The sequence below is a fragment of the Ahaetulla prasina genome, chromosome 6 (genome assembly GCF_028640845.1).
Source record: "Ahaetulla prasina isolate Xishuangbanna chromosome 6, ASM2864084v1, whole genome shotgun sequence".
Taxonomy (NCBI): Eukaryota; Metazoa; Chordata; class Lepidosauria; order Squamata; family Colubridae; genus Ahaetulla; species Ahaetulla prasina.
This window is the reverse complement of record NC_080544.1, coordinates 84,098,349-84,110,814: the sequence shown is the minus strand read 5'-3', so window position 1 is coordinate 84,110,814 and position 12,466 is coordinate 84,098,349. Positions and strand designations below refer to the sequence as shown.

Here is a 12,466-nt window from a genome sequence, read left to right as displayed (position 1 = left end):
GTAGCAACCCACCATTGCTTATTACTTACATTACCTATGAGACGGTCTGTTCCAAGTGGCATCTACCATCATTTGTATGCAAGCTCAGATAATATGTAGAAAACTCTCCAAGCCATATGTGGTTGAGTTTGAGGCTCTAGGAAAAAAAAGTACTTGTCACTGTTACGCCAGCCTTGTGGAGCTTTTACAGATTAATGGAGTTGGAAGGGACCTTGTAGATCTTCTAGCCCAACCCCTCCTCCCCAAGCAGAAGACCCTACACCATTTCTGACAAATGGCAGTCCAATCTCTTCTTGAAAGTCTCAAGTGATGAATGTCACACAACTTTCGAAGGCAAGCTGTTCCACTGGTTGATTATTCTCACTGTCAGAAAATTTTTCCTTATTTCCAGGTTAAATCTCTCCTTGTTCAGTTTCCATCAGTTTCCATCAGTTTCCATTCCATTCCATTCCTTCCATTCCTTGTCTGGCCTACAGTGTTTTAGAAAATAGCCCCTTCCTCTCTGTGGCGGCCCCTCAAATATTGGAAGACTACTATAATGCCTCCCCTGGTCTTTCTCTTCACTAGACTGGCCATGCCAGTTCCTGTAACTATTCCTCATATGTTTTAGTCTCCAGTCCCCTAAGCACCCTGGTTGCTCTCTTGTGCATTTTTTCTAGAGTCTCAACTCAAGCTCCTGCCCTAGTGTCAGGCTGGGCCCTTCACCACTAACTTAAATAAGGCAGTTAAGAAGATGCTTTTTCATGAGTCCTTTGAAGCACCGGAAGCAACGTATTAAGGCAGACAATAGTACCCATCTTTGTGTTGCACAATGGATGTAAAAATCTGGTATATAGAATTGCATATTGGAGAAGGTTAGTGATCTGGCTAAGTAGAACCCAAACAAAGGAGTGATTATCTTCAGAGTATTTGGCAGTAGTTGGTTTCTTGGCTGAGTTTGGAAGACAGGACTGGGAGCATTTCAGGGGTGGTCTCAGGGTCAAGCTTCTTTTGAATCCGTGTGAAGCTCATTGTGTGTGTGAGAACAGCTTTCCTTTCATTCACTTGTTACAAATTTGGAGGAATTTTCAGTACACACTGTGCTGTACTGAGAAAAAAAAATCCTGTACCACATTATTCTTGGAGTCTAACATGCTCAGTGAAGACATATTTTCATTAAAGTAGCCATTTACCATGTTAATGCTGCATGTTTCCCAGTTATTTTTCTCCCTTCTTTTCTTCTTTCCTACTTCTTAATTTTAAATGCTAATGCAATATACAGACAATTTTCTTTTCATTCCGAGGTCAAGTTGCAAAATAAAGAATGAATGAGCTGCAGATATCCAGACTCTTATGTCACTAGTTTTGCTGACAGTGAGAATTATTGTAGAGAGAAGTCGGAGGATGAAGCACTATACATGGCTTTGCTGTTCGCATCTTAATTGGGCTTTGAGGGAATTGGTTTTGACTCAAACTCTAGCAGTGGATCCTCATCAGTATTTTCAGAAGTTTTTCATCCAAGGGGGAATGATGCATGTCAGACCTCCTCAACAAAATAGGGAAAGTTTAGAACAATTAGACTAGAAAATGCTGGTAACTATTTTCTGGAACAGAAAAGAGGATTTTAAAGTGTAAACCTGGCAGAAAAAGAGTGAGATGTCCATCAACTAATTCAAAAGGAAGAAACAAGAGTAGAGCCAGCTTGGTCTATGATTGAGCTCCCCAGAGCCTAATCCATCATTGAGATTCTAGATTATCCCAGATCTGATGAATACATCAGCCACATGTTTTTAATGATTCCACATTTGCACCTTTAATTGGTACTAAAAAGGAAGGAGAACCCACACACCCCATTAAAGTTTCACAAGCCTCAGCTTCTCAATTTCCTTAACTGAATAAATTCTCCATATAACTCAGGAGTGAAATCTACTTACCTTCCTTACCGGTTTGGAAGTGTACACGCTGCGCTCGGGTGCTCGCTTTGCTCGTGCACACACACATTACAGGCACATGCAGACCTTCTGCGTATGTGCAAAACCTTCTGTGCATGTGCAGAAAGTAAAAAACACATTACTTCCTGGTTAAAACCAGGAAGTAGTGACACCTGGGTGGGTGGGTGGAGCTTTGCTCCACCATTACTACCGGATCACTGAACCACCAGCCACAATCGCTACTGGATCACGAGATCCGGTCAGAACTGGGAGCATTTCACCTCTGATATAACTCTCTAAAATAGCTGGTTGGGCTTTGGAGACGGTGAGTCCATAGTTCTTCTCCTCCTCCTCTTTCTTTCTTTCTTTCTTTCTTTCTTTCTTCTTTCTCTCTTTTCTTTTCTTTTCCTTTCTTTTCTCTTTTCTCTTTTCATTTATTCAATCATTCATCGTATTCCTGCACTACCCATCTTGCCTAAATGACTCTTAAATTAAGAACTAATTAAAGAACTGCTTCCCTAATGGGGAGAATAATATGTCATAAATAAGAAAGTGGTAGAACTCTACTTGTATCACAAAGGTTACATTGCACCAAAAAGACCTTGTATCAATTAGCTGATTTACTGCCATTGAACATATATAGTAATAAGACCTGATAGTAATATGTCATTTTCCCATCATGGGCATCTATTCATCTTCTTTGGATATATTCTGTCCTTTTACCTTGGTAATAATGCTGAAAAATTCAATCCAGATATTTTATGAATGTTTCCACACATGAAATTCAACCTGAGTTCCTTATATCAGCTTATGTTTAAAAAAATGAGTAGAAGAAAAATTATTCTCTCAGTTGGGAAAGTATATAAAAGAAAGTGGTATTGGTGAGGATAGAAGAGGGAGCTTCCCATCTGTCCTTCTTGGCTAGTATGTTAAGATAAGCAATGTGTTTTAATTGTTTATAATACACCCAAAATTATATTGGTACATGCAGTGGACATAATGACATAAGATACATGCTGTATATCAACTTTCAAGAAACATTTAGGGCCTCTGGTGGCTCAGACTGCTAAGACAGTCTGTTATTAACACAGCTGCTTGCAATTACTGCAGGTTCAAGTCCCACCAGGCCCAAGGTTGACTCAGCCTTTTATCCTTTATAAGGTAGGTAAAATGAGGACCCAGATTGTTGGGGGCAGTAAGTTGACTTTGTATATAATATACAAATGGATGAAGACTATTGCTTAACATAGTGTAAGCTGCCCTGAGCCTTCGGAGAAGGGCGGGATATAAATGCAAATTTTTTTAAAAAAATTGTCTCTCAAATACTAGCTAAAAGGTCCCAATGGACAAAATAGTGATGATATGAAGAAAAATTGGCCACTTGAAGAGGTCTTCTAAGTCCAGACCAAAAAGCTGGTAACTTAATTTACTCTTTCTTTTTCCATATTAAAAATATTATAATTGAAAATCTCAATTAACCAAAGTAATTTCAGTTCATTTTTTTTTCTTCTTCTTGACCCTGATTTTTTATTTCAAAAACTTGTTGTATTGTGATTAAATTAGAAATCAAAGCAAAACATTATGAAACTACATTCATTTCTCCTATTTTGTAGAGATTTATACAGTCATCAAGAAAAGGCAATACTCACGTAACATGTAGAATTCCTGACTAATGGGAAGGAGAATGCCAGCCAGTTTTACCTGAGAAACCCACTCCAAAATCCAACTGAACTAAGAACTCCAAATCAGAACCTACTTATGAGCTACTTTACAATAGGTACCTGGAACTTACCAGCTGGTAGGTAAATGTAATGTATTATTATGTAATATGAGAAAATAATAATTGCAAAGAACAAGGAGAAGTTACAACTGAAAACAATGGAGAAAATGCGGGCTAATTTTAATGGAAATAAAATAAAACATTGTTTTGGAATTGAGTGAAAGAGAATGTGTATGGGAATGATATTGATGTGTAAAAGCAAAAAGATGCTAGACAGCAGGGATGTCAAACTCAAGGCCCAGGGGCCGGATCCAGTCCGCAAAGTGCTTAGATCTGGCCCACAGGTCACCCCTGGAAATAGAGAAGAACTGGCTGGCAGTGCTTCTGCCAGCAAAATGGAGCTTGGGAAGGCTGTGTGTGGTCCTCCCGAGCTCTGTTTTCATTGGCAGAGGGTTGTAGGAGGCCATCGCAGCCGAAAACAGAGCTCGTGAGCTCATTTTCCATGGCAGAGCGCTCGGGCCACCACAGGTGCCCCTGACACAAGTGATGAGCAGGCGATGCCTCCCCTGCCCCCCCAAAGTCAAACACAACCCTGATGTGGTCCTCAATGAAACCGAGTTTGACACCCCTGCTATACAGGTAGTCCTCAACTTAAAACAGCAATTGAGACCTGTTTTAAAAATGGACAGACTTCAGTTCTAGATGGTATAACTGGAAAAATCTTAAAACATGGTTAAAGTTTGCTTCTGGAGCGGCTGCATCTTATTTAACACTGATTGACTGTCTCTGTGCCTGTCAGACCTTGATGGCAGACAAGGTCAAGAAATAGGAACAGTGGGGATTTCAGAAAAGCTCTTCATTTTTTGTGGGATATAATCACAGGATCTTGACAGCTTCTCACAATTATTTTCAGTTTCTTTCCTACTTTTTCTTCTGCTTCTTCTTTTTGAACTGAATAATATTTTCTGAGGCTCTAATCTTAATAGTTTGTTCATCCTTTCCCCTTTTCAGGATCAGTTCTACATTCTATCACTGTGCCTGTTGGTTGGAATAAACTTTTCCAATCCAAAGGAAAAAGTAGTAAAGGTAAATGTTAAACAGTACTAGGGAATTAGTTTGTTAAAAGCTCCTGGCAAACTGTTTAACAGAATTCTGATCGAAAGAGTATGAGAGGTGACAATGAACAACACTGAAAAAGTATAATGTAGTTTTCCACCAAATGAAGAATGTGTAGGGCAGATATTTGCTCTTTCCTTGAGATAGATACAAATGTGAAAAAAAGAGTTTATTGGATATGTATTAATTTTTTTTAAAAAAATGTGAATAGGGATATAATACTTTTGCAGGGAATTGAAGACTGATTAATAAAAAAAATAAAGGTAATGCTACTGAAATAAGGTACACATTATGTATGAATATTTTCCTTAATTTCTATTAGCCATAGATCAGGGGTGAAATGTAAAATTTTTTACTACCAGTTCTGTGGACGTGGCTTGGTGGTGGGGTAATGTGACTGGGTGGGCGTGGCCAACTTTTTTTTTTTAATTTTAAAAGCATTTTTTCTACAACCTCTTCAGCCAAAGAGGTTGTAGAATAAATGCTTTTAAAAGGCTCCTCTGACGATCCCAGCTGAGTTGCCTGATTGTCAGAGGCTTTTCTTTTCTTTTAAAAGCATTTTTTTTGCCTTTTTTCTTCGGCTGAAAAAATGCTTTTAAAAGTAAAAAAAAAAATCCTCCGATGATCGTGCGGCTCAGCTAGGCATGGGGGTGGGGCAAGGATTTTTGCTACTAGTTCTCCAAACCACCTGCCACCATCGCTACCAGATCGGGCAATCCGGTCCGAACTGGGAGCATTTCACCCCGCCATAGATCCAAAGAGTCCTTTCAAATGCTTTATTATACTTTTGTGAGTATTCTCTCACAAAAGAATTTAAAAATTGCGAGAAAGCAAGCAAGCATTTTTATCAACTTAGTTACAGACATCATCTTTCTGCATATTTTATTGAGGACAAAAAATAGTTGTCAAACCATAATGGCAACAGGGAGAAAAAATAGTCTTGCCCTTTACTACAGATAGTTATTTCTAACTTGCTTCTTTCTCTGAGAATTGCACAATACAACTTGTTTCTATTCTTGCACAGTTTCTTACTGCTTCTTCTCCTTTCTTCCAATACTTTGTTTTTAATTCACCTTATCAGCTTTGCAGTATTTTTGAGCACAAATTTCTTTCCGGAAGGCGTTCTGCTTTCTATACATGTTTTATATGTATTTGAATTAGGATTTAGTGATATTCAGCAATAAGAATAAATGGAATAGTTCAGCACTGAGCAGGGAAGAATGTATGATGTTCTTATGATTATTCAATGTATTTTTAGATAAATACAGTAGTCCTTGACATACAACCAAAATTGAGCCCAATATTTCTGTTGCTAATGATACATTTGTTAAGCGAGTTTTGCCATTTAATGGCCTTTCTTGCCACAGTTGTTAAATGAATCACTGAAGTTGTTAAGTTAGTAACACAGTTGTTAAGTGAATCTGGCTTCCCCATTTACTTTGCTTGTCAGAAGGCCCCAAAAGATAATCACATGACCCTGGAACACTACAACCATCATAATGAGTCAGTTGCCAAATGCTCAATTTTGATCAGGTGACCATGGGGATGTTGCAACAGTTGTAAGTGTGAAAAGTAATCATAAGTCACTTTTTTCAGGGCCATTCAGTGGTGGGTTGCTACCAGTTCACCCCGGTTCGGGTAAACCGGTAGCAGCAGTGGTGGGAGGCTCCACCCACCTGCCCAGACATCAACAAAAACGTGTGCATGAGCAGACAAAGCAAACGAGCACACCCGCACACTCCCGGTAGTGAACCGGTAGCACCAGGGCTTGAAACCCACTACTGGTGCCATTGTAACTTTGAACTAAATGAACTATTGTAAATTGAGTTACTACCTGTATATATTGAATGCTAGTTATGATGTTAGAGGTATGCTACCGCAGGAATGACCAGTATAAAATAAGTATATTGCATATGGAAACCGTGAATGATTATTGAATTGAAATAAATGAAGATAAGCAGATGGTATGGATTTTTTTTTTGCCTGTTATTTTTTATTCTTTTTCTGCACTTTGCATAATGTTGCTTACCTCAAAAAGAAATAGAGTGATGTCTATATACACAGGTATCTAGTCAAAGTATTAGAAAGGGGAGATGACACTGATGGGTGATGAAGCATGCTGGCTTTTAGGTTTTCAGCAGTATTTAAGGTTTTTAATGCTGTATGAGGAGGCATAACAGCTTAGACTCAAATTATTCCCCAAAGCATTCCTTATATCCATTTCCTATATTCTCAAGCTGCTGCATACAAGCCAAGAAATATTTTTTTGTAAATGAAATTTAGAAGTAAAAATAGCCAAATAATGAATGATTTATAAATAAAAGCACTATCTAAAATTAATTTTGAGATAGCATTCCACTTTTCAAAATGGGAAGGAGAAATAATTTAAGGGCCATCCCTATTTGCAATCCTTGAAGCAATCAAACAAACAATTCTTAGCCTCTGTTAGAGGTAGTGCCCTATTTTCCTTTTCCATCTCCTATTTGAGATGCAAAAGGAAAAGATTAAAAATGCCTCTTTTTTGTTTGTTTGTCTGTTTGTCTCTAATGATCAGTTCACATACATACACACATGCTTTTTTGCATTTTTAAATTTGGCACAACAAATGCAAAGTTGTATTTAATATGATGTGTATTTTTTATTTAGTAGTTTTCAAATAAAAATGAAAAAAATCTTTCCAACCAGCAATATAACTACATAATCACATTATTGGCAGTTTGTGAATGTTTGCATTTCATTTGTCTGATCCAGTAGCCTATAAAAGGAAAAGTATGTCTTTTAGTTGGATCTGGTTAAAAAAAATGATTCAGTTTTATTTGAAGTGACATAACAAGAAAACACAAACTAATAGTTAAAGAGTCATTTCTAAATCTGAACTAACATTTTACTCCTAAGATGGTAAACTCTTCTGAAATTTGGACTCATATAATAGTTTATATATATATATATATATTGTTCATATTTTTGATAGTGATAAGCAAACTGACAAACATCAATAATTTAATTGAATGACATGACATACATACATGAAAATACATGAAACACTTGTTAGGATATGTGACTTAGAGATTTTCTTGTTCTCTCTTTTGTCTTTTGCATATAAAATAATTACATATATATATATATATATATATATATGTAGGTCTTTGGTTATTCGGGTTTTCTCCCGCATAAAATTGGAAGTGTCTTGGCGACGTTTCGACAAAGTCTCATTCGTCATCTTCAGGCTTCAGCTTCGTGCTTCTGGGAGCAATGTGTGATTGCAGCTGTTTCTTCCTTTTTAACTGCTAGTGGGGGTTTGAACTGATTGGGTGGGAGCTTGGCTGTGCTCTGCTTGGATGGGTTTTTTTGTGCTCTGATTGGCTGGGGGTGTGTCCTGTTTGGGTGGAGCCTTGGTTGTGCTCAGATTAGTCTGAGTTGCAGGGGGATTTGAGCTGGTGAGCTGAATTGCTGTTGTTTGGCTTCATGTTCGTGGTCGTGCTACATCTTCATAGTGGGTGTCAGTCTGCTGCATGTATGGATTGGAGGGTTTGAAATGGCTAATGTTGCAGCTGCGGTCTGGCTTCTGGTCCTTGGTCGTGCTTCATGATCAGTGTGGGTTTGGGTCTGCTTTCTGGGTGGATGTGCGGTGGTGACATCCTGTGTGGACCTGGTGAGTGTGGGTCTGGTGTCATTCCTCGTGTTAGGGACTCGTTTGTTAATAAGGGCGGGTTTCCAAATGGCTGGTAGGCGGGAGGTATCATCTCATTTGTTCATGCTATGTGGGCGTTTTTCTATCTTGATGGCTTCTCTGATTATTCTGTTGTTAAAGTGTTCAGTTTTGGCGATAGTTCTGGTCTTTTTAAAGTCAATATCGTGTCCTGTGGCTTTAAGGTGTTGGACCAGGGAAGAAGTTGGCTCCTCTTTTTTGACTGAGTTCTTGTGTTTTTCAATGCGTGCACTTATTCTTCTGTTGGTTTGTCCAATGTATGTGGTGGGGCAGGCGGTGCATGGGATTTCATATACTCCTTGATTTTCTAACTCAGTTTTGTCTTTGAGGTTTCTTAGGATGGTGGATATTTTTTGGTTTGTGCAGAATGCTGTCTTGATGTTGTGTTTGTGGAGGATCTTGCTGATTCTGTCTGTGATGCCTTTTATATATGGGAGGAGGGCTGTGCCGTTTTCTTGTTCTCTGTCTTGGATTTTAGTGGGGGGTTCTTTTTGGATTAGTTTCTTGAATCCATTGGATGTTAGTACGTTAGTGAGAGTGTATAGTTTGGTTTTTAGGTGTTGTTCATCAGCTAAGCGTTTTGTTCTGGAGATGAGTGTCTTGACTACGGAGTTGATCTGTGCTGGGTGGTGGTGTGAGAGTGCGTGCAGATACCGGTTTGTGTGTGTTTTCTTCTGGTAGATGGTGTGTCCTAGGGAGCCATTGGGTTTCCTGTAGACTAAGACATCTAGGAAGGGAAGTTGGTTGTTAACTTCTGTTTCCATGGTGAACTGTATTTTGGGGTGTAGGCTATTGAGGTGTGTGAGGAAGTTGTCAAGTTTTTCTTTCCCGTGTGGCCAGATTATGAAGGTGTCGTCTACGTATCTGAGCCAGAGTTTGGGTTTGTGATCAGATTTTTCTAGAGCTTGGGTTTCAAAGTGTTCCATGTAGAGGTTGGCAATGACAGGTGAGAGGGGTGATCCCATGGGTGCGCCTTCTATTTGTTTGTATTTTTGTCCGTTATAGATGAAGTATGTGTTGGATAGGCAGTGGTTGGTCAGATCTAGGATGTGCTTGGGGGGGTTATATTTGTTTTGGATAGCTGTCAATGCTTCTTTGATTGGCACTTGGGTGAAGAGAGATATGACATCAAAGCTCACAAGTAGGTCACTGGGCTGTAAGTTTTGTTTCTTTATGATCTCTATGAACTGGAATGAGTTTTTTACGTGTGAGGCGATGGATTCTGCATAGGGCTGTAGTTGTTTGGCGAGAAATTTGGCTAGGTTTTGTAGAGGTGAGCCTATGGAGCTGACTATGGGTCTGAGTGGGGTTCCTTCTTTGTGTATCTTGGGGAGACCATAGAGCTTAGGGCATCTGGATGATTTCTCTCTGGGAATGATTCTTTGTTGGATTTCTTCGCTGATGGGGGAGGTTTTTATTTTGGATCTAGTGGTTTTTTCTAGGTAGGTGGTGGGGTCTGTTTTTATGTTTTTATATATATATTTATTTTAAGGGTGCCAGTCAAGGATACAAATTATTTCTTTTCTAAACTTGTGATTCTATATGAGGTTCTGATCCACACTTTCTTTTGCCATATTTTTGTTTCCCACACATCACAATAGGCCCAAATCAACTCTCAAAAGTTTTAAAATTCTGAAAATAGCATAAAAGTCCATCTGTTCCCATTCATCTGACTAAAACTAAACAACATCTGTTTCAGTGTTGAAAATGGCACAATATGAGTGAAAATAATCTATAGTACTAAACGTATATAGATCCTTCCTCTATATCCCAGAAGTAGCATCTTCTGGAGCAAGAGAAGGCAACATTAAAGGTCTTTCCCATTACCAGGTTTCTGGGGAGAAGTGATCAATCTGTCACTCTCGTGCCAAGGGGCCCTCAAATTAACACTGCCTTCAGCTTCCCTTGCAAGCAAGATATGTACACATGACAAAGCAATATGTCCAGAGGTGGCATTCAGCTGGTTCTGATCAGTTCTGGAGAACAGGTAGTGGAAATTTTCAGTAGTTCGGAAAACTGGCAAATACCACATCTGACTGGCCCTGCCCCCATCTATTCACTGCCTCCTGAGTCCCAGCTGATCGTGTTCCAGTTGATCATCTGGGTCTTCTTTTGTTGCCCTGGAAAGCAGGTTAGTGGAGTGTGGAGGGAATGGAGATTTTACAGTATCCTTCCCCTGGAGTGGGGTGGAAATGGAGAGTTTACAGTATCCTATCCCTGCCATGGCCACCAAGCCATGCCACGCCCACCAAGCCACATCAACAGAACCAGTAGTAATCCCACCACTGCATATGCCCCTTTTCTAACAGCTGGCTAGGAATAAGAGAAAAGTAGACAATGAGGTGTCATAAAAAGAAAAGGAATTACCCAAGAAAGAACATTCAGAAAAGGAGACTGAGCCTTCCTAGCACTCCTGGCAATGGCCACATTTATATCGTGTTTCAGCTCCACGTACCATTGGAAGGCAGCCATTCCTCAGACTTCCTTCAAGGAAATTGTATCTCAACAAGAAACATTTTGCCTGCCATTGTGGTAAACTTTATTATCTGGTTCTCCACTGTGATATTTCTGAGTGCCATTGTGTTTATTTATTTCCTAAAAATATCTGTGGATTGTGTTTTGCACAGACATTATGGCCAAGGCTTAGCCAAAATATTTAATCTAGTAGTTGATGTAACCTATTTTTCCAGGTTTGTGCAACAAATTGTAATATAAACTAAGAGACAAGTTTAACCCAAATCAAAACTCTAACCAAGTTTAAAACTAAACAAGTTTAGAATGTTGTATAAATGCAGCAAATTATTTTTAAATAATTTGGCTAAGAGAGTGCGGTCCAAATCCATTTTCTGTGTAATAGTAACATTGAATGTCAACTTTTAATGCCCTCTGTGTTAAATAAGTGCTTTAAATTTAAAAATTGTATTTATCAAATGGGAATTTTGTGGTGCTTTGGAATGTATCCATCACTCTACAGACTCTGTAGAACACTGCACACCAGAACAACTAGACAAAAGAACAGTTTTTTCTCGAACCCTATCATTCTGCTAAACAGGTAATTCCCTGAACACTGTCAAACTATTTACTAAGTCGGCATTACTATTAATCTTCTCATCGTTCCTATTACCCATTTCCTCTCACTTATGACTGTATGACTGTAACCTTGTTGCTGGTATTCTTATGATTTACTGTATACTGACTGTTTCCTGATATGATTTGATTACTTATTTGTTATTAAGTGCTGTACCTTATGATTCTTGATGAATGTATCTTTTCTCTTATGTACACTGAGAGTGTATGCACCAAGACAAATTCCTTGTGTGTCCAATCACACTTGGCCAATAAAGAATTCTATTCTATTCTATTCTATTCTATTCTATTCTATTCTATTCTATTCTATTCTATTCTATTCTATTCTATTCTCTAGATATGCTTATTTCACCCAGCATTCTTTTTTTTCTTTTTGTTTTTGCTGCTATGTAGTAATAAGAATGTGAGCTCTCACTTAAGGACAGGCACATTATAAATAGCCTCTACTGGTTACATAAACAACCAAAAATAATACAATTTTGTTTTCAACATTTACTGAAAAGTATGTCATAATCCCAGCAATTCTCTGTGCCATGAACTCTGGTTTATGAAGAGTGGGCATTCAAAAGCTGGTAAAATTTTCCAGAGAGTGAAATATTCCTCCAATGATAATATCTAACTGAAATGTCCAGCTATTATCTTCTTGAATCTGGCTTTGTCATCTCTGACCTCTGAAAGGCAAGCAAAGGATTTCTTTTAGAGTGCAGGATGGTTACAAAGCAGCTAACATCACCATTAAATCACTTCTAAGGTAACGTTGACTGAACAGGCAGTCTCCTTTTATTGCTTTTGGCAACACTCCATTTAGTTTCTTATGGGATTAGAATCTTATCTTGTTTTACCTTCAGTCCTAGCACATCCCAAGAGCTTGGGGGAAGGGGGAGCAAAAGTTTAAGAAACAAGATTTCTAAGAAAAGATATTGG

The 12,466-nt window shown here is 38.6% G+C and overlaps 1 protein-coding gene across 10 annotated transcripts in view; it reads right to left on the bottom strand.

Moving 5' to 3' along the window:
- The window catches only part of P2RY1 (purinergic receptor P2Y1), a 115,970-nt gene that overhangs the window by 77,797 nt on the left and 25,707 nt on the right, over positions 1 to 12,466 (bottom strand). For 2 of the 10 annotated variants that reach the window (XM_058189402.1, XM_058189405.1), the window contains one exon: positions 7,410 to 12,213. The exons of the other annotated variants lie outside the window; for them this stretch is intronic. In XM_058189402.1, coding sequence (XP_058045385.1) covers positions 12,178 to 12,213 — 36 coding nt within the window. In that variant the 3' untranslated portion in view covers positions 7,410 to 12,177. Of the gene's footprint in view, positions 1 to 7,409; positions 12,214 to 12,466 lie in introns of those variants that run through there. 10 annotated transcript variants of the gene reach the window in all.